The sequence below is a fragment of the Glycine max genome, chromosome 3 (genome assembly GCF_000004515.6).
Source record: "Glycine max cultivar Williams 82 chromosome 3, Glycine_max_v4.0, whole genome shotgun sequence".
Classification (NCBI taxonomy): domain Eukaryota; kingdom Viridiplantae; phylum Streptophyta; class Magnoliopsida; order Fabales; family Fabaceae; genus Glycine; species Glycine max.
This window is the reverse complement of record NC_016090.4, coordinates 6,210,784-6,236,074: the sequence shown is the minus strand read 5'-3', so window position 1 is coordinate 6,236,074 and position 25,291 is coordinate 6,210,784. Positions and strand designations below refer to the sequence as shown.

Here is a 25,291-nt window from a genome sequence, read left to right as displayed (position 1 = left end):
TGAAAATTTCTTCCAATCAAAGTTTAAATTTCAGCCCCAAAACAAAGAAAATGGAGGAAAGAAAATTATGGAGAAACTTCCAAAAGAAGAGAAGGTTCTAGGAATTTCCTTAAGAACAAAACAGATAAAAATCCTCCATGCAATATATGCAAAAGGCAAGGCCACGCAGAGAAAAATTGTTGGTTCTGTAATATGCCACAATGCAACCATTGCAAGAAGTTCGGGCACGTGGAGAAAAATTGTTGCGAAAAAAATAGGCATCAAGCCAATATCGCAGAGAAGCATGATCAAGAACAATGTATGTTCTATGCCACTCAAGACTCAATAAAAGAAAAGGGAGGAAGCTGGTACTTAGATAGTGGATGTAGCAATCACATGACCAAGGATGAGACTATTTTCAAAAGTATTGACAAGTCTGTCAAAGTTAAAGTTCGACTGGGAAATGGAAGTGTGGTTGAATCAAAAGGCAAAGGCACTGTCATGATGGAGACAGATAAAGGTACGCGACTCATCCATGATGTCTTACTAGTTCCCAGCCTAAAAGAAAATCTTCTAAGCATTGGCCAAATGATGGAGAGAGGCTACACACTTCACTTTGAAGGAGGTGTATGCAAAATCTTAGACAACAAAAATAAAAGGTCTGAGATAGCCCAAGTAAAGATGAATAAGAGCAATAGAAGCTTCCCTCTAAATTTAAAATACGCAACAAACATTGCCATGAAGGTACAAGTTGATGATTCATGGCTTTGGCATCGAAGATTTGGCCACTTCAACACGTACACATGCCTTGAAGTTGTTACATGAGAAGAACATGATGAGAGATCTTCCAAGCATAAAGGAGAACAATGAAGTGTGTGAAGGATGCCTCCTTGGTAAGCAACACCGATGTCCTTTCTCAACAAGCGGAGCATGGAGAGCGAAAGATCTATTGGAGCTAATACATACAGACGTCTGTGGACCAATGAGGATGCCATCACATGAGAACAACAGGTACTTCATACTCTTCATTGATGACTTCTCTAGAATGACATGGGTATATTTTCTAAAAGAAAAATCAGAAGTCTTTGGAGTATTCAAAAAGTTCAAGGCCCTTGCTGAAAATCAAAGTGGAAAACGGATAAAAGTACTAAGAAGTGATCGCGGCAAAGAGTACACCTCTTGCCAGTTTGAAAGATTTTGTGAGGATGAAGGCATTGAGCGACAACTTACAGTCGCATATTCTCCTCAACAAAATGGAGTGTCCGAGAGAAAGAATCACACTGTTGTGGAAATGGCTAGATCGATGCTCAAGGAGAAGGGACTACCTAACACATTCTAGGCTGAAGCAGTCTACACTGCTGTTTACAAACTCAACAGATGTCTAACTAAGTCTGTAAAAGACAAGACTCCAATTGAAGCTTGGAACGGGAAGAAGTCATCAGCAAAGCACCTAAGGGTCTTTGGATCTATATGCTACATTCATATTCCAGACGTGAAGAGGCATAAGCTTGAAGACAAGACTATACGAGGTATCTTCCTTGGGTATAGCAATATCTCTAAGGGCTACTGTGTCTACAACTTGCAAACTAAGAAACTCGTCATCAGTCGAGATGTTGAAGTTGATGAGTACGCTTCTTGGAATTGGGATGAAGAAAAAGTGGAGAAGAACGTTCTTATACCCGCTCAACTACCACAAGAAGAAGCTGAGGAAGAAGACCCAGGTGAACCACCTTCACCTCCACCACAACAACAAGATCAAGAACCATCATCACCAGAGTCTACTCCAAGACGAGTAAGATCTTTGGTGGACATATATGAAACCTGTAACTTGGCCATACTTGAACCTGGAAGCTTTGAAGAAGCGTCAAAGCAGGAAGTATGAGTCAAGGCAATGGAAGAAGAGATACAGATGATCAAGAGAAACAACACATGGGAGTTAGTAAATTGTCCCCAAGGAAAAGATATCATTGGGGTTAAGTGGGTCTATAAGACAAAGCTCAACCCTGATGGCACCATACAGAAACACAAGGCGAGTCTAGTAGCTAAGGGTTACTCACAGCAACCCGGAATTGACTACAATGAGACATTTGCACCAGTAGCTCGTCTTTATACCATAAGAGCTCTAATAGCTCTTGCGTCACAAAGAGGATGGAGTATCCATCAACTAGATGTCAAATCTGCCTTCCTTAACGGCATACTTGAAGAAGAGATCTATGTGAAGCAGCCACAAGGATTCGTGTTTGAAGGCAAAGAAAGCAAAGTGTTAAGACTAAGAAAAGCACTCTACGGTTTGAAGCAAACACCTCGAGCATGGTATAGCAGAATCGATCAGTATTTCATGGATCGAGGATTCAAGAGGAGCAAGAGTGAGCCTACACTTTACATCAAGTCTCAAGGTCAGAACACTCTCTTACTCTCTCTATATGTAGATGATTTTATCTACACGGGAAACAATACTAAGATGATGATGGAGTTTAAAGAAGACATGATAAAGACCTTTGAGATGACCGACCTTGGTTTGATGAGTTACTTCCTTGGCATAGAGGTAAGTCAGAGAAATGAAGGGATATTCATCTCGCAAAAAAAATACACAGAAGGCTTACTTAAGAAATTCAAGATGTATGGTTGCAAACCTGTTGCTACTCCACTCATAACAAATGAGAAACTACAAAAGAATGATGGAGCACCTGAAGCTGATACATCCAAATACCAAAGTCTAATTGGAAGCCTCCTATATTTGACAGCTACACGGCCTGACATAATGTATACTACAAGTCTTCTATCAAGATTCATGCAAAGCCCAAGTCAAATACACTTTGGAGCAGGAAAAAGAATTTTGAGGTATCTACAAGGAACAAAAGAGTTCGGTATATGGTATACTACCGAAACCAACTCAGAATTACTTGGCTACACCGACAGTGATTGAGCAGGTTCGGCAGATGACATGAAGAGTACCTCTGGCTATGCTTCCTCACTAGGATCGGGAATGTTCTCTTAGGCGTCGAAGAAGCAAGCTACAGTAGCACAATCAACAGCAGAAGTAGAGTATGTGGCAACTGCTGAAGCAACGAGTCAAGCTATAAGGCTTCGTAGGATACTTGAAGACATGGGAGAAAAGCAAAATGAGCCTATTAAAATCAACTGCGACAACAAATCAGCAATTGCAATGGCGAAGAATCCAGCTCATCACAGCAGAACAAAACACATAGCAATCAAGTATCACTTTATCAGAGAAGTTGAAGCAACTAAAGAGATCAAACTCAACTACTGTAGAACAGAAGATCAAATTGCAGACATATTCACGAAGGCGTTGCCGAGACCAAGATTTGAAGAATTACGAGCTATGCTCGGTGTCACAGAAATTTGCATCAAGGAGGAGTGTTGAAATTGCTACAAATTTCTAGAATATTCTTAAATATAATATGTCTGAAAATAGTAGAATATCCTAGAACTATAGTGTGTATGAATATGGTAGAAAAATCTAGAACTATATTGTGTATGAATATGGTAGAACAATCTAGAACTATAAGTGTATGTATAAGATAGAAGAATCTAGAACTATCATGATACTAATCTATCATGAAAACTCTAGAAAGACTTAAAGTAATGTCAAAATATTCACCACCATTGAGAGGTTGGTGACTTGAGCCTATAAATAGGCAATTGGTATGTTGTAATTTATCATCCAAAAAATCAATGACATAGCCTTCTTTCTAAAACAATTCTCTAGAACTATTAACTATCAACTATCATCTAATAAACTACCAACAGAAGACAAGAAATCATAACTTAATTTAAGTACAGCTAAAATGTCATCTTTTTCTTTTTGGAAAATTCCAAATTTCATTGTCTCTCACATATTCCCCACTCATTTGCCTCAGACTTTGAAAATAGTAAACTCCCCTCTGCATTTTTTCACAATTTCTTTCTGGATATTTACCAAATTAAATGAGGATGTTTTTCCTCCTCGCCTTCTTTAAATGCCCATTTGACAAAAAGAAACTATGAATTCTCCGGACAAAGGCTTTGTAACTTGTGAGAAACACTCATCCACATCTTCAATGAGAAACACTCATCTATCCTCTTATCATTAAACTTTGCAAGTGTAGTTTTTCCCAAGCCTCCAATGCCCACAATGGCGATAACGGAGAGACTTTTATCATCATCATTGGGGTTCTGCTGCATCAAAAGCTCTATGATCTTTTCTTTATCATGTTCCCTTCCTATCACATCTGAGTCACTCACACGGGAGTGTGTCATGAGACTCGTGTCTCTCCTATGCACAACACGTGTGTCAACATCAATTATTCGGAGACCAAACTTATGCCTATCTGCTGCAACCTTGTCTAGCCGCTTGCTGACATCTTTGATTTGTTGAGCCATCTTGGAACGAAAAACAAGTGGATTAGAACTTGAGAAGAAGTGGCTTACCTCGTCTTTGATGGTACCATGAGCTTTGAGCACTTGCTTTCGCAGGGTTTGGCACTCAAATTCATCCAACACATCTTGGGCATCATAGAAGACACTTTTGAGCTGCCTGAGCCATTCCTGCAGCTCATGGTTATGCTCCTGCTTTTGATCGGCATCTAACAGCACTGCCTTGACTAATGAGAGAGTCTTTTTAAGGTCTCGGAGATGGTCATACAAACCGACAACCCGAGAAGCTTCTTGGAAAGCATGAGAAGCAAGTTTTGTTATGAGAGACTCAGCGATGCTGAAGATAAATGATTGAGCCATGGTTTGTGTTATCAGGAATTCCAACACCAGAGATCGGAAGTAAGTAAAAATACAAGTCTTCACTGGTCAACACCAGGAGCAATAATTTCCCTTACAGCTCATGCAATTGACAAACAAAACACGTGGGTGGGGTACTTGACAATAAAAAATAAATATACTTTAATATAGATTTGCATATAAAAATAAAAGGGTGAATTTTGAACTAAACATGATTGTTAATTCAAAAATTTCTATTAGTTTCATTTCACAACATATATATTTGATTCATTTATATTTCTATTAAGCAATATCCTATAAACAATCATTCTTAAACTCTTAATGTCTAGAATAAATTCATCATATGAACTTATCAATTTAATCAACGGAAAAAATATGTTTTAGATTTTCATAAATTAGTGAGTTTTATTTTAGATCTTTAATTAAAGAATTACATTAAATCTCTAATAAAGTAAAAAATTTATTGTTAGTTCTTAATATTGCTGATAAATTTCATAAATTTTAATTTGAGTTTTTAGTAAATTTTGTTCATTTAAAATAAATTATCAAGAAACAAAATAAAATTTTTATTTTATTAGGTATTTACAATAAACTTTTTCCATTAAGGACTCAAATAAAGTTTGTTAATTTATTTATGTTATACCTAAATCATATTTTAGCTTATGGTAATTAGCTTTCAAAACTTACTATTTGCAGTTTGCGTGATCGAAAGTTATCAATATCAACCGAGAAGGCCATTAGTTCCGCCTTGAAAGCATCACCTATGTACCTGTATTTCTTTTGGGATTGGCATCCTGGTACCTTGTATCCTCTCTTTTACTGTGTAATTATTTCTATTGTATGACCAATTAGCCTTTTCCAAATAAAACTTTTGGGCATTCTGAACTCATATTTTGTATAGTTTTATATTTTCAGCAAATTTTAGTTTTATTCATTATTATATCTATGTGTAATGAATTCATTTGCTGCCCATATTCGATTCACTTAATTAATTGGTTCACTAATTACAGTACTCATTAATGTGCTATTCATAACTAGCTCATACAACATTGCACATAGGCAAGTTAACGATGACAACAACCTCAAAATTGCACAATTGCACTATTTTCCTCGCAAGAACTAATTGGGAATCACTTTGAGATCAATTAAAGTTGATCATTTATTCTTTACACTTCTATTTTTTCAATATCTACGTTTTTCTGTGCTAGGGTTTTTTTTTTTTGATAAGCAATGTCTTGCCCACGTAAAAAGAAAGTTTGGAATGATATAAAAATGCAAACTTTCCTTTTCCCATGTTCTTTGTTGAACATAAGAAGGAAAACTTACACACATAAGAATTAAGAAGATCCTTTTCCCATGTTCTTTGTTGAACATAAGAAGGAAAACTTACACACATAAGAATTAAGAAGATGAAGAATAAATGTCATACCAGATGGACTCTATTAACCCTTCACTACAAAGTGTCGTCTCAATTAAACTGCACATTTATCAATTTTTTATTAAATTCAGCAAGCCATCTTAGGGAACATCTTGCTTTTATCTAATATCCAAGCATAATAATAAGTCAAGACTTAGTATCATGCATATAATATATGCAAATGGAATCAGATTCAATGGCAAGACAACATGAATTTTCTCTATATGTAAAAACCGAGTATATCAAGAAGTCCCTTCGTCTTGCATGATGAATGAGTCCCTTCATCTTGCTAAGCTAGTTAATTTCCTGCAAGTGTTTGTATCATAAGGGTTTTCTTCCAAGATTTTGTTTCTTGGTCTTGATTCATGGATCTACCTGCATTGAGGGAGGGTTAGTTAGGAGTCTCAGTGAGAGATAGGGTAAAATGTGGAACAATGGCGCAAAGTGGAGTTTAAGATAGAGGAGAAGGTATAGATTGAAGCTTCAACGGAGAGTGGTGAGGAGGAAGGAAGTGAAAGAAATTATGCATGGCTGACAGGGAAGATTCTAACTCAAGGATCTTTCAACAACAAGGCTTTCATGGCAACAATAGTGCAAATTTGGAAGGTGCATGGGGGTGTAGAAATCAATGAAGTAGGAAGGAGCCTTTACACCTTCAGGATCCTAAATGAAAAGCATTGAGCACAGGTTCAAGAATGAGGGTCATGGTGCTTTAATTTGACAGAAGATTGGTGGTTCTCACTTCAATGAATATGAAAGAAAATCCTGGGGAGGTCGATCTTAATCATTGTCCAGTTTGGATTAGGGTTTTTATGATCTTCTGGTGGGTTTCAAAACAAAGGAGATGGCAGAGCGAATTAGCAAATGAATGGGGAATTTTATCAAATGGGATAAGTGCAATGAAAGTGTTATGGAAAAATCTTTCAAGAATAAGGGTAAGAGTGGATATCACTAGGCCACTAAAGAGGGGAATTACTCTAAAACTTGGAGAAAAGATGATAAAGAAGATTTTGTTCAAATATGAGAGATTTAGGAAGTCTTTGTTTCTTGTGCAAATGCTTGGATCATTTGATGAAGAAGTGACTGTAGAGAAGAAGATACAAAAGAAACTGATCTAGAATGAGGAATGAAGAATGAGGTAAAGATTGGGAGGTTTGGAAGGAGGTTATTGGAAAATAAAAGGAGCACTCAAATTCGGTTAAAGGGAAAGAGACAGAGCTGAGAATATCGGAAAAGGGAAAAGTAACCCTGCCAGTGTTTAGAGGTGTTGTAGGTGCTGGAAGGATGTCACTTGGACAAGGGCTCGATTACTAGGAAAGAAAAGGAGCCAAACCAGGTCCTACCACTGATGATGGTGAAGATAATACCTGAATCTTCTTTATGTCAAAGTGTGATTACTGATGTAAGCTAGAGACTGTGTTGATAAAGAAAAAAGGGGATGAAAAAACTACTAAAAATATATTAGGCCTTGTAATAGAAAGGAAAAATGAAGATAACACAAAGCCTCTAGAATTAAAGGAAAAAAACAGTATGAATAATAATGGTGGTAGGAAATGGGAGAGAAGGGCTCCAGAGAAAGGAGAGGAGGGAAAATACTATTACTTTTCACAATTTAATGATATTTGGAAAGTAACTATCAAAATTGATTCTCAACGTAAGATTACCAAAATGAATATTAATTGTTTGTGGGTGTCTTTTGCATTATAATTTACCAAAATGTCAGTGTGTAATATCCCAAAATTGGCTCGGTGATTACAGGATTAGCTAGTTAGTTACCAAATTATTTTGTTTTTATTGTATTAACCACTGTTTTTGCTGTACGGGCAAAGAACCAACATTATGAACCACGAAATAACACTTTAGTCCTAATCAATAACACTGATATTATGAACCAACAGCACCAAATAAAATGTTAACAGGATAACCTTATAAAATGCTAAAACAACACCAAATATAGCCGTTCTGCAGCAAAATAACAGTATAGAAATAACAGGCAGTGGGAAACAACAACAAAATAATAAGCACAACATAAAATAGGCGGTGGAAAAAACACCCACGCATGCATTAACTTGATGAACACTGGAACAGAGTGAAGGACAAAAATGAAAAATCCAACATTGAAATCTGAGAATTGATTCTCTCACGACGCGGAACCAGCTCCAGGGTAACTTCACCGAAAATCGATTTTCAATACATGAATCACGTCCAACACAATAAATCAAACATCATGTTCTCCCCTTTTTTCACGTTTGACCATTCCTGATCCACGTTCAGGGGTTGCCAAAGGAGCTTCAACGCTTATATGTGTCAACAAATCATTCCTATGCGTCTTCTTCTTCCTCTAGTTTTTCTGGTTCTTCAATGAAGACGTGTTTGATATGTGATATTTTGGGCCAAAACTCACCGACATGGGGCTGGCATTTTTTGCATAATTCAGGGCAATCACTGATTTGCAAATATTCAAGTGCGGTGAGGTGATGGATGTTATCCGGGAGAGATATAAGCTTTGGACAATCTGATATAATAAGTACTTTGAGATTAGTCATAGTTGACAGCCACTCCGGAAGCATTCCAAGATTGTCGCAATTCATCATAAACAAGGACTGTAAGGAGTTGGCAGTTTCTTGAAGCCATTGAGGCAAGGCCACCGGCTGTGGTAAACGCCAAAGTCCAACAAGTTTTAACTTCAACTTGGGGTTTTGTTCTTCATGGTGGTCCTTCCACAGATCTAAGTCCAGATTAACACAATCTTTAACAATCAGAGTTTCTAATTCAGGAAAATTTGTAACTTCCAATGGCAAAGACTTCAGACTATGACAGTCAGCAACATACAATGTTTTAAGAGCAGGGAACTTCAACGGAGAGTAAGGAAAAACAGTTTGCTTTGTAGTTATATCCAAATGCCGAAGACTAATCAATTTTCTTAATCCTTTGGGCAATGCTTCCAGCTCCTCGCATCCCAAAACATTCAACAATTGCAAATTTTGGAGCTTGCAAATAGAATTGGGGAGTCTCTTGATGTTGCGATTATTCTGAATGCTGAAATATCTCAAGTGTTTCAACTTACCAATGGAACGTGGCAATGTCTTGCATGTTGAATCCCTTAAATCTAGAACTCGCAAAAATTTGAACTTTGACACACAAGTATTTAACAAAGCTTCAACGTTGGCTACTTCTGCACCATTTGAAAACATTATGGTTCTCACAGCTACCGATTTTGAGGTGAATGAATTTTCAAGAAAATTGTATTCAGCAAAAGATAGATGCCAAATATTCTCAGGAATATTTTGAATGTGGGAGTTTAGGAGTAGACACTCATCTTCTGCAACAAACAGCGCAAGATCATGCACCAAATCATGAATTTTAAATTGACAAATAGTGCCACCATCAATAAAATCTTGAAGGAAAGATCTTGACAGTAATTCATCCAGATACTGTTTGACAACATCTTCCGGTGTCTCATTCTTTCTAGGTGGTGCAAGGACACCAAGTGCCTCCCAAAGCCTAGCTACCTCAACACTACGAAATTCATAATCCTTTGGGTAAAGCGAAAATAATGCAAAACATTGCCTCAAATAGGAAGGCAAGAAATCATAACTTAATTTAAGTACAGCTAAAATGTCATCTTTTTTTTGTGGCAAATTCCAAATTTCATTGTCTCTCACATATTCCCACTCATTTGCCTCAAATTTGGAAAATAGTAAACTCCCCAATGTTCTCACAGCCAATGGAACCCCTTTGCATTTGTTCACAATTTCTTTCCCGATGTTTACAAAATGAGGATGTTTTTCCTCTTCGCCTTCTTTAAATGCCCATTTGACAAAAAGAGACAATGAATTCTCCGGAGAAAGGCTTTGTAACTTGTGAGAGGTAACAGTTCCCATCATGGAAGCAATGGAATCAATACGGGTAGTCACTAGAATTTTACTTCCAGCAACCCCTTCTTGTATTAAATTCCTCAACTCAACCCATTTAACACGGTCATCATTCCATACGTCATCCAAGACAAGTAAGAATTTTTGACCGGCAAGTTTGCTTCTCAAATGATTTTGTAATTGCTCCAGATCGACCATATTTAAATTCTGCTGGCGAAGAGGAGCACTAGCATCATTAGCAGAATTAATGATTTTAATAATGAGTTGGTTAATGTCAAAGTCATCAGAAACACACACCCACATCTTCAATGAGAAACACTCATCTATTCTCTTATCATTAAACACAAACTTTGCTAGTGTAGTTTTTCCCAAGCCTCCAATCCCCACAATGGGGATAACAGAGAGACTTTTATCATGATCATTGGGATTCTGCTGCATCAAAAGCTCTATGATCTTTTCTTTATCATGTTCCCTTCCTATCACATCGGAGTCACTCACACGGGAGTGTGTCATGCGACTTGTGTCTCTCCTATGCACAACTCGTGTGTCAACATCAATTATTCGGAGACCAAACTTATGCCTATCTGCTGCAACCTTGTCTAGCCGCTTGCTGACATCTTTGATTTGTTGAGCCATCTTGGAACGAAAAACAAGTGGATTAGAACTTGAGAAGAAGTGGCTTACCTCGTCTTTGATGGTACCATGAGCTTTGAGCACATGCTTTCGCAGTGTTTGGCACTCAAATTCATCGAGCACATCTTGGGCATCATAGAAGACACTTTTGAGCTGACTCAGCCATTCCTGCAGCTCATGGTTATGCTCCTGCTTTTGCTCAGCATCTAACAGCACTGCCTTGACTAATGAGAGAGTCTTTTTAAGGTCTCGGAGATGGTGGTACAAACCCACCACCCGAGAAGCTTCTTGGAAAGCATGAGAAGCAAGCTTTGTTATGAGAGACTCAGCGATGCTGAAGAGAAATAATTCAGCCATGGTATGTGTTATCAGGAATTCCAACACCAGAGATCGGAAGGAAAAATACAAGTCGTCACTCGTCAACTCTAGTATTTCGTCAACTCTAGTATTTGTGGCCAAAAAGATAGTAAGGATTAATACGAAAAAAATATATATTAAAATAACTAAAATAAATTAAGTAACAAAGGCAGTCACCAAAAAGATAATTTTACAAGGATGTTTTAAAAAAAAATTATAAGCATTAAAACAAAAAATAATAATATATTTTAGAGAACAAATTGTTTTACTGGTCTATTTTTTATAATGTTTAGTATACATATTACCATGATTAATTTTTCAAGTTTTTCCCTCTTTTCTACTAGAGTTTTCAAACATTAGAAATAAAGAGAAGGGATTCAAACTTTATTCTCCTATCTTGTGCGAGAGAAATTTCTTTCACCATAGACATTATTTCACAAATTATGATGGTGTGGATGTGAGAAAATGCTTTCTGAACTTAGTGTGATTCTGGAATCATAATTTTACTTGGATGGTTTGGGTGTATGAGGAAAAAATAAAGAACTATATGCGAATGACTTTCTTCTCACCACAAATATTATTTCAAAAGTCTCAGCGGTGGGTACGTGAGAAAACGAGTTTTGAACCTGGTGTTCAAATTTCACGATAATTTAACGGTTAACGAATTTGAGATCGCCGTTTTGGAGAGACAGAGTATATGCGAAAAAAGATGATTTTGGAAGAGGAACAAAGAAAAATGAAATTGAGAGGAAGAGAAATGGTAGAGACGTATTGTCAATTTGAAAATTAATCTAATATGTCTCTATTAGTTATAACTAGAGTATTCGAAGCCGATCATTTACTTTATTTTTTTTATTATTTTATGAAGAAAAAAATTATATTTTACTCCCTATCAAATGAATAAATAAAACATTTTTTTTCTAAGAACATATATTTATTTTATTTACCTTAAAACTATTATTTTAATTAATAAAATTATTTTTTCTTATTTATTTAATTACAAAAATCTCATTATTTTCCTAAAATTCTTTTTATTTTTAAATAAAATCTTTTTTAATTTATTTTATGAAAAAATAAAATGTTACAAACGTTAACTTTCGTCCGTCACGGTTAATAAACTTGTTAACATTCAAAGAAGTGAAATATATGATATATTTATCTTTTGTTTAGAATAGGTTGTGACTAATTATTATAATTTGAAAAAATTTATAATGATTGGTACAATGTTTATTTTGAATAATTTATAGTGTGACAGATAAATTATGGTTGACAATCAATATTATCGTTATTATTATGTTTGTTTAAATTATGTTTGTCAATATATTTTTTTAAGTGATTATTGTAATGTTATGTTTATAATGATAAAAAAATGACAAAAATTTACTCTAAAATTATATTTTACCATTAAATGAAACAAAAATTTGTGTTTAACAAATTAGTCCGGTAGAAACATACGTACTGACATTTAGGTCCAAAACAAATTGATGATATTTTCATCCAATAAAAAATATTTACATTTTTCGTCTAACAAAAAAATAAGTACATTTAAGTTCAAAAATGTTATCCTAGTGACATTTTCATCCAATTTAATCAACATGATTATGTTGACTATCATTTCAGTGACAAATTCCTTCCTTTATGCCAAGTAGGCTAGTTTATTAAATTTTAATAGTTGGATATATTTGTCTCACTTTTAATACTTTCGGGAACTAAATTTTATATTTTCATCTTTGAGGGATATATTTGTCATCAAATTATGCATTCAAAGACAAAAATAACTATTTATCCTAAAAAATAACAACCAACAAATTCTTCATGATAATGAGGTATGCAATTAGTCCTATGTTTCAGCAAGTGACTGCTGCCTTTGCTATAATCTGGGGACAAAAACCAAAATTTCTACCAAATATTTTCCAAAGTTGATTATGCATATCAAATAAATGAAAGAAAAAGCAATCACAAATAAAATTTAGAAAAATCAAATATTGTTGTGTTGCCACACTATCAAGAAAATTCTCAATTGAAACGCCTTTTCCTATAATCTCAAATTTATTTTCAGTTTTCCACAAAAGAAAAGGTGGAACATAAAAGAAATATAATAATAAAAAATTTAAGAGAACCATCAAGAACAGCAATCTCCATTATGGAAAACACACACCAAAAAGAATGAATAAATAAATAAATAGAATAAGGGGCAATAAGTCCCTTCATCTTGCATGATGAATGAGTCCCTTCATCTTGCTATGCTAGTTTCCTGCTAGTGACATTATCATAAGGGTTTTCTTTCGAGATTTTGTTTCTTGGTCTTGATTCAGGGATCTACCTGCATTGAGGGCTGGTTAGTTAGGAGTCTCGATCGTGAGAGACAGGGTACGATGTAGAACAATGGCGCAAAGTGAAGTTTACGAAAGAGGAAGAGGTTTAGATTGAAGCTTCGATGGAGAGTGGTGAGAAGGTAGGAAGCGAAAGAAATTAGGCTTTGCTAGTAGGGAAGATTCTAACTCGGGGATCTTTCAACAACGAGGCTTTCATGGAAACAGTAGCACAAATTTTTTGGAAGGTGCATGGGGTGTAGAAATGAAAGAAGGAGGAAGGAACCTTTACACCTTCAGGTTCCTACATGAAAACGATCGAGCACAGGTTGTGATATGTTCGCGGAAGAAGGAGGACGATACTAAGGGGAGATAGAGAGAGAGAGAGAGAGAGAGAGAGAGAGAGAGACGGTGCACTTGCAGAATGGATATACCCTTATTCGAGAAAGGGGAAACTCCTCATGATTATTAGCTTTTCTCATTGATTCCTTTTATGTACATGATACATTCGTATTTATACACTGCGTAACCGCCTGGTGTAACCGTCTAACGGATTCAGTTAAAGCTATTTCAACACGTGCTTAATTCTAAAAATGCACGAGTCTTTTATGATTATTATTACATTCAGGTTTCTGCATTCGTTTCCTTCATACGTTCGTATCATAGTCATGTAAGTGTGGAGGGGGATTTCTCAGGCGTGCTGGTCTTGCAGTGGATGTGACTGGAGATGGTATCGTCGGGGAAGGCTGAGTCTGGGAGGCGCTGTTGCTAACATTACCTTCCCCCCACAGATCCACCTTGTCCTCAAGGTGGTAGGCCTCGCGTAACTCAGGCCATGATTCCCAAGTGGTGTCTTCGGGTGGTTCACCCATCCATTGAGTGAGTACGCATCTAGTGGGTGGTGGTGGAATCAAAACGGGAATCAAGGAAGCATAGTGGTTTACGGAGGGGTTGGCGGTCCTGAATTTGGAGGGTCCAGTCCTTGTCAGTGGCCGGTAAGGCACCGTAATGAGGGCGGAGAAGGGAGCTATGAAACACTGGGTGGATGCGGGATTCTGAAGGAAGTTGAAGGCGATATGCAACTTGCCCTATTCGTTCGAGAATTTGAAAGGGCCCGAAAAATCTCTTGGAGAGTTTAGGATGTCGTTGTGCCGTGATTGAGGTTTGACGTCCAGGTTTCAACTTAACGTAGACCCATTGGCCTACCTCAAAGGTGATGTCTTCATGTTTTGCATCCGCATATTTCTTCATTAGTTCCTGAGCCTTCCTTAGTCGTTGTTGAAGCTTTGAATGCAACGCTTGCCTTTCAACGAGCACTGTGTGGACCGCCTCATTCGTGGTCGTGCCATGGATGTAGTCTACGATGGTTGGAGGGGGTTTTCCATAGGTAATTTCGAATGGTGTGAGACCTGAGCCCGAGTGGAGTGAGGTGTTGTAACACCATTCTGCGAGAGCTAAGTATGGAAACCAAGAGGATGGGTGATCGTGAACGAAGCAACGGAGGTACTGCTCTAGGACGCGGTTGATGACCTCGGTCTGACCGTTGGTCTGAGGATGATAGGCGGTGCTCAGCCGTAAGCGCGTCCCACTTAAACGGAATAGTTTCTTCCAGAAGTTGCTCACAAAAATGGGATCACGATCGGAGACAATGCTCTTCGGGAACCCATGTAACTTACAAATGAGTTCCATGAATAGAGCTGCAACCTTGAACGCAGTGAACCACGTTGGCAATGCACCCAAGTGAATCCCCTTAGAATATCGATCTACGACCACTAGAATAACAGTGAAGCCATGAGATAAGGGCAAGTGTGTAATAAAGTCCATAGATAGGTCTTCCCAAACGTTGGTTGGTGTCGGCAAGGGTTGCAGCAGGCCGGAAGGCCGACGATGAAGATTCTTATTTTGCTGGCAAACGACGCATTCCTTGATGAAACGCTTCACGTCGTCTCTCAGACTTTGCCAGAAGAAGCTCGCCGTGATTCGATGGGTGGTCTTGGCGACACCCAAGTGGCCACCTAGTGGTGTTGCATGGTGCTCGAGCATTAAACTAGGGATAGAAGGGTTATCCTTGTTAAGCCAGATTCGTCCTTTGAACAGAATCAACCCATCACGAAGTGTGTAGTCAGGGTGTGAGGTAGGATCGTGCTGAATGGCGTTCGTGAGTTGCTGGAATTCCAAATTGGCGGTGAGGGAGTGCTTGATGTCTTGAAGAAAATCAAGCTGAGGGACGGAGAGAATGAATAGTTCCCCGTCAGTGGCCGGAGTTTGGGAAAGAGCGTCAGCTACTACGTTGGAAGCACCAGATTTGTATTGTATGGAATATTCATACCCAAGGAGCTTCGAGAGATAATAATGTTGTTCCGGAGTTTGAATGACTTGAGTCATTAAGTCGCGGATGCTTTTATGGTCAGTCATGATCGTGAAGGGACGACCTAGGAGGTATTGCCTCCATCTCCGAACCGTTGCTACAATGGCATGCAACTCGTGGATATAAGCAGAAGCATGAGACAAATGAGGGCCGAGAGTCTTACTGAAATACGCCAGGGGGTGGCCATGTTGCATGAGCACAGCACCAATGGCCGTATTGGATGCATCGGTTTTGATCACGAATGGATCAGAGAAGTTAGGTAGGGCGAGCACGGGTGCGCTGGTCATGGCCGCCTTGAGTTGATCGAAGGCAATCTGAGATTCAGGTGCCCACTGGAAAGCATCCTTACATAGGAGCCTGGTGAGGGGAAGTGCAATGGAAGCATAGTTCTTGATGAACTTGCGGTAAAAACCTGTCAGTCCGAGGAAGGCACGCAGCTCCTTGGTCGTTGAAGGTGGTGGCCATCGTAGCATGGCCTGGATTTTCGAGGGTTCAGGTTTTACACCTTTCCCTGAAACAATGTGGCCCAAGTATTCAATGCTCTCTTGTGCAAACAGGCACTTGGAGCGTTTGAGGAAGAACTCGTTTTGCTGAAGGGTTCGAAAGATTGTTTCGAGGTGATGAAGATGGGAAGGTAGCGAGTTGCTATATATTAATATGTCGTTGAAGAACACGGTTGCGAAACGTCTGAGGAATGGTTGAAGAAGCTGGTTCATGGCGGATTGGAATGTCGATGGGGCATTGCAGAGCCCGAACGGCATTACGAGGTACTCGAAATGCCCATTATGTGTACGAAACGCTGTCTTCTCTACGTTGTGCTTCCCCATCAATATTTGATGGAACCCCTGCCGGAGATCCAGCTTGGAGAACCAGGAAGCGTAGCCCAGTTCATCAAGTAGCTCTTTTATCGTGGGAATAGGGAAGCGGTCGCGCACCATGACCGAGTTTAGAGCTCGATAATCAACACATAGTCGCCATGTGTTATCCTTCTTCCTCACGAGTAACACCGGTGAAGAGTAAGGACTGGTGCTGGGCCTTATCAGTCCGGCGGAAAGAAGGTCTGAAACCTGCCGTTCAATTTCATTTTTCTGAAAGTGTGGGTATCGGTAAGGTCTAACACTTACCGGAGCTGTTGATGGTTGCAGGGTTATACGATGGACTATCTGTCGAGGAGGGGGAAGCTTTGTTGGGGGTTGGAAGAGGTGAGCATAGCGGAGAAGTAAGCGCTCCACCGAGTGAATATGGTGCGGGACATTGGATGGGTCAGGTGGGTTGGGGTCGATAACGTGTAGTTGGTAAAATTCAGAGGTCGAGCCCGTCTGAATAAGACGTTTTAGTTGGGTTGTTGAAGCCTGTTCAGGCCCAATCGCGACGTCGGCACGTAATGAGATGTCGCGGCCTGTGTATCGGAAGCGCATGATGGACTCAGTAAAGTCGGTGGTGACTGGGCCCAATCTCTTCAGCCAGTCAATGCCCAAAACGGCGTCTGCACCGCTTATAGGAAGGAGATGGAACGATATGGTGAAAGGGTGGCCTTGTAACACGAGTGGGGTGTCTGGGCAAACTTGATCACTGGTTAGCATGGCTCCGTTTCCCACCATGACCTGAAGTGGGTGGTTAGCTTCAGTAGGGAGACGAAGGAATTGTGCGATCCTAGGTTGGAGGAAGTTATGAGTACTTCCACTATCCACCAGGATTGTGAGCTTCGCGTTCCTGATGCTACCATAAATCCTGAAGGTTTCCGACGAAGGAACTCCGGCGAGGGCGTGGAGGCTAATGTGTGAACAATCAGCGTCACCCTGGAATTGGTCATTGTCAGCCGTAGAATCATCGCGATTGTCTTCTACCTCGAGGTTCTCTGACTCAGAGATGGTGGACTGTTCGTCAGCAATGAGTAGCATCACCTTTCCTTTGCATCAATGACCTGCACTCCACTTCTCTTCGCAGTTATAACAGAGACCCTTCTCCCTGCGGAAGGCCATTTCTGTCGGCGTACGTTGGACGAAAAGAGGTATGGGTTTGACGACAGTGGGAGGACTAGGGCTGGAAGAGGCTTTGTAAGGTGGAAGATTGCGTGGAACTGGAGTGGTTCTATCACGTAATTTCTCCTCCTGTAACTTGGCTAAGGCTGTGGCTTGCAAAAGTGAAATTGGTTGGAGAGCCAATACTTCATGTTTTAACTCAGGATTCAACCCAGATATAAAGCAACTCAGTAAAAATGGGGGTGGAAGGCCTATAACACGGTTAGCCAGACGCTCAAATTCGGTGAGATAATCGTTCACCATTCCACGTTGAGTTAACTTGAATAAAGCTCCTTTTGGATCTTCATAGAAGGTTGGAGCGAATCGAGATTCAAGCGCTTCAAGGAATCCATTCCAGGATGTGATCAGCCCGTTGCTGAACATCCATTGATACCAGCTTAGGGCGGCGCCGTCGAGGTACAGCGATGCCACCGTGATGCGCTCATCTTCTGGTGTATTCTGGTATTGGAATAGTTGCGTGATCTTAAAGATCCATCCCAACGGATCCCGTCCATCGAATCTTGGGATATCAATTTTGACTGCGCTTCGTGAATGTTTGGGTGGATTTGTTGGTGTGGAAGGAGCGTGAGAGGTTGAATTATGTAAACGAAGATGCTCGAGTATGGAATCAACCTTACCGGAAAGGTCGTTGCAGCGGTCATTGATGGCGGTGTGACTGTTGGTTAGGCGGACTATAGCCTCTTCAAGGAGGTCGGTGGTTGTTTTGTGAGTTCCGTGGTCAGCCATGGCAATGGTGATCTAGCAGGTCGGACCAGTTGATATGTTCGCGGAAGAAGGAGGACGATACTAAGGGGAGATAGAGAGAGAGAGAGAGAGAGAGAGAGACGGTGCACTTGCAGAATGGATATACCCTTATTCGAGAAAGGGGAAACTCCTCATGATTATTAGCTTTTCTCATTGATTCCTTTTATGTACATGATACATTCGTATTTATACACTGCGTAACCACCTGGCGTAACCGTCTAACGGATTCAGTTAAAGCTATTTCAACACGTGCTTAATTCTAAACATGCACGAGTCTTTTATGATTATTATTACATTCAGGTTTCTGCATTCGTTTCCTTCATACGTTCATATCATAGTCATGTAAGTGTGGAGGGGGATTTCTCAGGCGTGCTGGTCTTGCAGTGGATGTGACCGGAGATGGTATCGTCGGGGAAGGCTGAGTCTGGGAGGCGCTGTTGCTAACAGGTTGAAGGAGGGTCATGGTGCTTCGATAGAAGATTGGTGGTTCTCAATTCAATGAATATAGAAGAAAATCCTGGGAAGATCAATCTTAATCATTGTCCATTTTGGATTAGGGTTTATGATTTTCCGGTGGGTTTCAGAACAAAAGAGATAGCGGAACGAGTTGGCAAATCGATGGGAAATTTTATCAAATGGGATAAGTACAATGAAAATGCTATGGGGGAATCTTAAAATAGAATAGGAATTTAAGAAGAATCATTTTGAAAATTAAAAATTTAAAGGCCAAACAAGAAAAAACAGTATATTATAAGGACAAAAATTATATTTAATCTTATTATTATAGGAATTAAAACAAAAAATATATTAAAATAACTAAAATAAAATAAATAACAAAAGTCAGTAACCAAAATGATAATTTTACAAGGATATTTTGAAAAATATTTTATAAGGATTAAAAAAAATATTATAGAGAAAAAATTGTATTATAGGTCTATTTTTTTTATAATGTTTAGTATACATATTCCTTTACGGTAAAAAAAAATATATATCTCGTTATTTACCAAATGAGGATGTTCTTCCTCTGTGCTTTCTTTAAATGCCCATTTGACAAAATGAGATAATGAATTCTCCCAAGATAGGCCTTGTAAGGTACTTTCCAATAAATTAATGTGCCTAAACTTATAATGAAAGACGCTTTTAAGGTATAACTTTATGCTTTATGTCTTTTGAACTTATAGTACAAATTTAAATGGACGTGTCTATTAGAAGGGTTCTTTTTATATAAAAAAAACTATTTTAACCGATTAAACTTTTAAAAAAGACTATCCCTGTAAATAACACAAAAAGTATTACCCCAATTTAATATACGAATTCCACTAACTGTACGGAGCAAGACTGTGAAGTTCCTATTTTGTAAAAGTCGTGATCCATTTTGCATGACACACATTTTAATTAAATGCAACATTATTTTTACCCATAAAAAAATGACACATTAAATCTTAATGCATACCTCCCATTAAATTCTAGTAGCCCTCCACCAGCAATTCATGACCACCGCCTTCCAAACACATCCGATCTTGTCCAGACGAAGAAGAGCCAGTAATTTGAATTAACGTGATTTTTACATTTGATTCTGAGATCAACGTGATTATTCTATAGAATTGATTTTAATTAAATATAATGTTAGAATAATGTGATTTTTATTTTGATACATATATATTTAAAAAATTAATTTTCACATTTAATGATATTTGAGAAGTAACTATCAAAATTAATTTTAAACGAAAAATTACCAAAATGGATATTAATTGTTTGTGGATGTCTTTCGCATTATAATTTACCAAAATGACAGTGTGTAATATCTCAAGTGCCTCGGTGATTACAGGGTTAGCTAGTTAGTTACCAAATTATTTTGTCTTTATTTTATTAACCACTATTTTTGTTGTACGGGCAAAGAACCGGCATTATGATTTATGAACCACGAAATAACAGTTTAGTCCTAACCAACCAATATAATAACAATGATCTTATGAACCAACATCAACAAATATAATGTTAACAGAATAACCTTATAAAATGCTAAAACAACAAAAAATATAGCCGTTCTGCAGCAAAATAACGGTATAAAAATAACAGGCTGGAGATCACAGTAAATATATAATACACACTAAACAGATGAAGTTACACATGGCAATGGTTATGGTATCGACCTGTGGTGGAAGGAAGATGATGAGGTTTCGTTGGTACTTTGTTGTAGCATATAGTCAGTAAGATTAGATTTTTTTCTTTTCTTCTTTTTTCTTTTCTGTTTTATAACACATTGTTTATTTTTTGGGAGAATAAATAAAGTCCGATCAGAGAGGGAATTTAAGATACAGACCAATAAAGAAGAGAGGGACCATAATTAAGGTTGTATTTTTTCTTTTCTTTTATCTTCATTTTTTTTTTAATGTTCGTTCTTGGTGCTGTAAATGGGAGGAGATTAATTCGGGTTTTGTCTTTTTCTTATCTTTAAGTTTTGACATCTTCTTACTCTTCTAATGACAGCCATTGACTTCTCTTTCAATTCCTACATTCTTTCTTGTTTTAGCTTTTATTTTTATATTTTAGCTTATAAGTTGGTGTAAATTAAGTTTTAATTATATATTATTTAAATACTTTTTAGTCTCTCTAAATAAAATCAATTTTGTGAACATTATTCCTTTACTTTTTAAATTAATTTTGCTCATTACAATTTTTTTCTCTTCAAAAGTTTATTCTTTATCATTATTTATTAATTACGTGACTTGCATTTAGACCTGTAACATTACTAATTACTATGACAACAACAAAAAAATAAGCACAACATAAAATAGGCGGTGGAAAAAAACACACACGCATGCATTAACTTGATGGACAATGGAACAGAGTGAAGGAGAAAAACGAAAAATCCAACATTGAAATCTGAGAATTGATTCTCCCATGACGCAGAAGCAGCTCCAGGGTAACTTCACGTCCAACACAATAATCAAACATCATGGTCTCCCCTTTTTTCATGTTTGACCATTCCTGATCCACGTCCAGGGGTTGCCAAAGGAGCTTCAACGCTTATATGTGTCAACAAATCATTCCTATTCGTCTTCTTCTTCCTCCAGCTTTTCTGGTTCTTCAATGAAGACGTATTTGATATGTGATATTTTGGACCAAAACTCACCGACATGGGGCTGGCATTTTCTACATAGTTCAGGACAATCGGCAATTCTCAACCTTTCAAGTGCAGTGAGGTGATGGATGTTATCCGGGAGAGATATAAGCTTTGGACAATCTGATATAACAAGTGATTTCAGATTAGTCAGAGTTGACAGCCACTCCGGAAGCATTTCAAGATTGTCGCAGTCTAAAATATTCAAGGTCTGTAAGGAGTTGGCAGTTTCTTGAAGCCATTGAGGTAAGGCCGGCAGCTGTGGTAAATTCCAGAATCCAACAACTTTTAACTTCAACATGGGGCTTTGTTCTTCATGGTGGTCCTTCCACTGATCCAAGTCAAGATTAACACAGTTATCAACAACCAGAGTTTCTAATTCAGGAAAGTTTTTAACATCCAGTGGCAAAGACTTCAGACTGTGACAGTCATCAACACTCAATGTTTTAAGAGCAGGTAACTTCACCCCTACAAAGATAGACTCCATATTATGGCTTGACAAAATAGACAGATGTGCAAGCGAGATCAAGTTGGTAATCTCACTGTAAGGCAAAACAGGTTGCTTTGTAGTTATCTCCAAACACCGAAGACTAATCAATTTTCTTAATCCTTTGGGCAATGCTTCCAGCTCCTCCCATCCCGAAACATTCAAGAATTGCAAATTTTGGAGCTTGCAAATAGAATTGGGGAGTCTCTTGATGTTGCGATTATTCTGAATGCTGAAATATCTCAAGTGTTTCAACTTACCAGTGGAACGTGGCAAAGTCTTGCTTGTCGAATCACTTAAATCCAAAACTCGCAATAATTTGAACTTTGAGACACAAGTATTTAGCAAAGATTGAACGCTGCCTCCTTCTGCGCCATTTGGAAACATTATGGTTCTCACGGCTGCCGATTTTGAGATGAATGAATTTCCAAGACAACTGTATTCAGCAAAAGACAGATGCCGAATATTCTCAGGAATATTTTGAATGTGGGAATTTACAAGTAGACACTCCTCTTTTGCAACAAATACAGCAAGATCATGCACCAAATCATGAATTTTAAATCGATAAAAAGTGCCACCATCCCTAAAATCTAGAAGGAAAGATCTTCATAGTAATTCATCCAGATACTGTTTGACAACATCTTCCGGTGTCTCATTCTTTCTAGGTGATGCAAGGACACCAAGTGCCCCCCAAAGCCTAATTACCTCAAGACTAAGAAATTCATAATCCTTTGGGTAAAGCGAAAATAATGCAAAACATTGCCTCAAATTGGAAGGCAAGAAATCATAACTTAATTTAAGTGCAGCTAAAATGTCATCTTTTTTTTTGTGGCAAATTCCAAATTTTATTGTCTCACATATTCCCACTCATTTGCCAGACTTTGAAAATAGTAAACTCCCCAATGTTCTCACAGCCAATGGAACCCCTCTGCATTTTTTTCACAATTTCTTTCCCGATATTTACCAAATGAGGATGTTTTTCCTCCTTGCCTTCTTTAAATGCCCATTTGACAAAAAGAGACAATGAATTCTCCGGAGAAAGGCTTTGTAACTTGTGAGAAACACTCATCCACATCTTCAATGAGAAACACTCATCTATCCTCTTATCATTAAACTTTGCAAGTGTAGTTTTTCCCAAGCCTCCAATGCCCACAATGGCGATAACAGAGATACTTTTATCATCATCATTGGGGTTCTGCTGCATCAAAAGCTCTATGATCTTTTCTTTATCATGTTCCCTTCCTATCACATCTGAGTCACTCACACGGGAGTGTGTCATGCGACTCGTGTCTCTCCTATGCACAACACGTGTGTCAACATCAATTATTCGGAGACCAAACTTATGCCTATCAGCAGCAACCTTGTCTAGCCTCTTGTTGACGTCTTGGATTTTCCGAGCTATCTTGGAATGAAAAATAAGTGGATTAGAACTTGAGAAGAAGTGGCTTACCTTGTCTTTGATGGTTCCATGAGCTTTGAGCACTTGCTTTCGCAGTGTTTGGCACTCAAATTCATCGAGCACATCTTGGGCATCATAGAAGACACTTTTGAGCTGCCTCAGCCATTCCTGCAGCTCATGGTTATGTTCCTGCTTTTGCTCAGCATCTAATAGCACTGCCTTGACTAATGAGAGTGTCTTTTTGTTGAAATTGTTATAAATTTCTAGAATATTCTTAAATATAGTGTGTATGAATATGATAGAACAATCTAGAACTATAATGTGTATGAATATGGTAGAACAATCTAGAACTATAAGTGTATGTATAAGATAGAAGACTCTAGAACTATCATGATACTAATCTATCATGAAAACTCTAGAAAGACCTAAAGTAATGTAGAAACATTCACCACCATTGAGAGGTTGGTGACTTGAACCTATAAATAGACAATTGGTATGTTGTAATTGATCATTCAAGAAATCAATGACATATCCTTCTTTCTAAAACAATTATCTAAAACTATCAACTATTATCTAATAAACTACCAACAGTGATATCAGAGCTACGTTCGGTCATACATTGGGCGTAGTTATATTACCTACCTACCATTCCAAAGACTATATAGGCATAAAGATCTGTCCACTCTATCAGAGACAGAATTTGTGGGCTTTCTTGAAGCATATGAGCAAAGACTATATAGATATAAAGAAGATACACTTAAAAATGTCTTCCAGTCAAAGTTTAAATTTCAGCCCCAAAACAAAGAAAATAGAGGAAAGAAAAATTATGGAGAAACTTCTAGAAGAAGAGAAGGTTCTAGGAATTTCCTTAAGAACAAAACAGATAAAAATCCTCCATGCAATATATGCAAAAGGCAAGGCCACGCAGAGAAAAATGGTTGGTTCTATAATATGCCACAATGCAACCATTGCAAGAAGTTCAGGCACGTAGAGAAAAATTGTCGCAACAAAAATAGGCATCAAGCCAATATCGCAGAGGAGCATGATCAAGAACAATGTATGTTCTATGCCACTCAAGACTCAATAGAAGAAAAGGGAGGAAGCTGGTACTTGGATAATGAATGTAGCAATCACATGGCCAAGGATGAGACTATTTTCAAAAGCATTGATGAGTCTGTCAAAGTCAAAGTTCGACTGAGAAATGGAAGTGTGGTTGAATCAAAAGACAAAGGCACTGTCGTGGTGGAGACAGATAAAGGTACGCGACTCATCCATGATGTCTTACTAGTTCCCAGCCTAAAAGAAAATCTTCTAAGCATTGGCCAAATGATGGAGAGAGGCTACACATTTCACTTTGAAGGAGGTGTATGCAAAATCTTAGACAACAAAAATAAAAGGTCTGAGATAGCCCAAGTAAAGATGAATAAGAGCAATAGAAGCTTCCCTCTAAATTTAAAATATGCAACAAACATTGCCATGAAGGTACAAGTTGATGATTCATGGCTATGGCATCGAAGATTTGGCCATTTCAACACACATGCCTTGAAGTTGTTACATGAGAAGAACATAATGAGAGATTTTCCAAGCATAAAGGAGAACAATGAAGTGTGTGAAGGATGTCTCCTTGGTAAGCAACATCGATTTCCTTTCTCAACAAGCAGAGCATGGAGAGCGAAAGATCTATTGGAGCTGATACATGCGGACGTCTGTGGACCAATGAGGACGCCATCACATGAGAACAGCAGGTACTTCATACTCTTCATTGATGACTTCTCTAGAATGACATGGGTATATTTTCTAAAAGAAAAATCAGAAGTCTT

The 25,291-nt window shown here is 38.1% G+C and overlaps 3 protein-coding genes across 3 annotated transcripts; all 3 read right to left on the bottom strand.

Annotated features, from left to right (window-relative positions):
- Window positions 1-540: 540 nt before the first annotated feature.
- On the bottom strand, window positions 541-4,769 carry LOC112997690 (disease resistance protein RGA2). Its single transcript, XM_026127752.2, has one exon. It carries the CDS (start codon window positions 4,714-4,716, stop codon window positions 3,982-3,984), a length of 735 nt encoding a protein of 244 aa, XP_025983537.1. The 5' UTR covers window positions 4,717-4,769; the 3' UTR covers window positions 541-3,981.
- Window positions 4,770-8,014: 3,245 nt separating this feature from the next.
- LOC100776884 (disease resistance protein RGA2) lies at window positions 8,015-11,061 on the bottom strand. The gene has a single exon (XM_006576430.4). It carries the CDS (start codon window positions 10,993-10,995, stop codon window positions 8,452-8,454), a length of 2,544 nt encoding a protein of 847 aa, XP_006576493.1. The 5' UTR covers window positions 10,996-11,061; the 3' UTR covers window positions 8,015-8,451.
- A 10,453-nt stretch (window positions 11,062-21,514) lies between these two features.
- Window positions 21,515-24,515, bottom strand: LOC113001153 (disease resistance protein RGA2). The gene is made up of 4 exons (XM_026127750.2): window positions 24,308-24,515; window positions 24,118-24,203; window positions 22,930-23,708; window positions 21,515-22,508 (listed from the first exon to the last, which is right to left on the bottom strand). Exons 1-4 carry the CDS (start codon window positions 24,513-24,515, stop codon window positions 21,515-21,517), a joined length of 2,067 nt encoding a protein of 688 aa, XP_025983535.2.
- Between the last annotated feature and the right edge of the window lie 776 nt (window positions 24,516-25,291).

Excerpts from the sequence above, each read along its gene's own strand:
- LOC112997690 (XM_026127752.2), bottom strand. The coding sequence starts at position 4,716 with ATGGCTCAATCATTTATCTTCAGCATCGCTGAGTCTCTCATAACAAAA.
- LOC100776884 (XM_006576430.4), bottom strand. The coding sequence starts at position 10,995 with ATGGCTGAATTATTTCTCTTCAGCATCGCTGAGTCTCTCATAACAAAG.
- LOC113001153 (XM_026127750.2), bottom strand. The coding sequence starts at position 24,515 with ATGCTCCTCTGCGATATTGGCTTGATGCCTATTTTTGTTGCGACAATT. Across the intron at positions 24,204-24,307 it reads AACCTTCTCTTCTTCTAGAA|TCTTTGCTCATATGCTTCAA; the intron begins GTTTCTCCATAA and ends ATATCTATATAG. Across the intron at positions 22,509-22,929 it reads TGGCAAATGAGTGGGAATAT|TTGTCTTGGAAATTCATTCA; the intron begins GTGAGACAATAA and ends TGCTGAATACAG.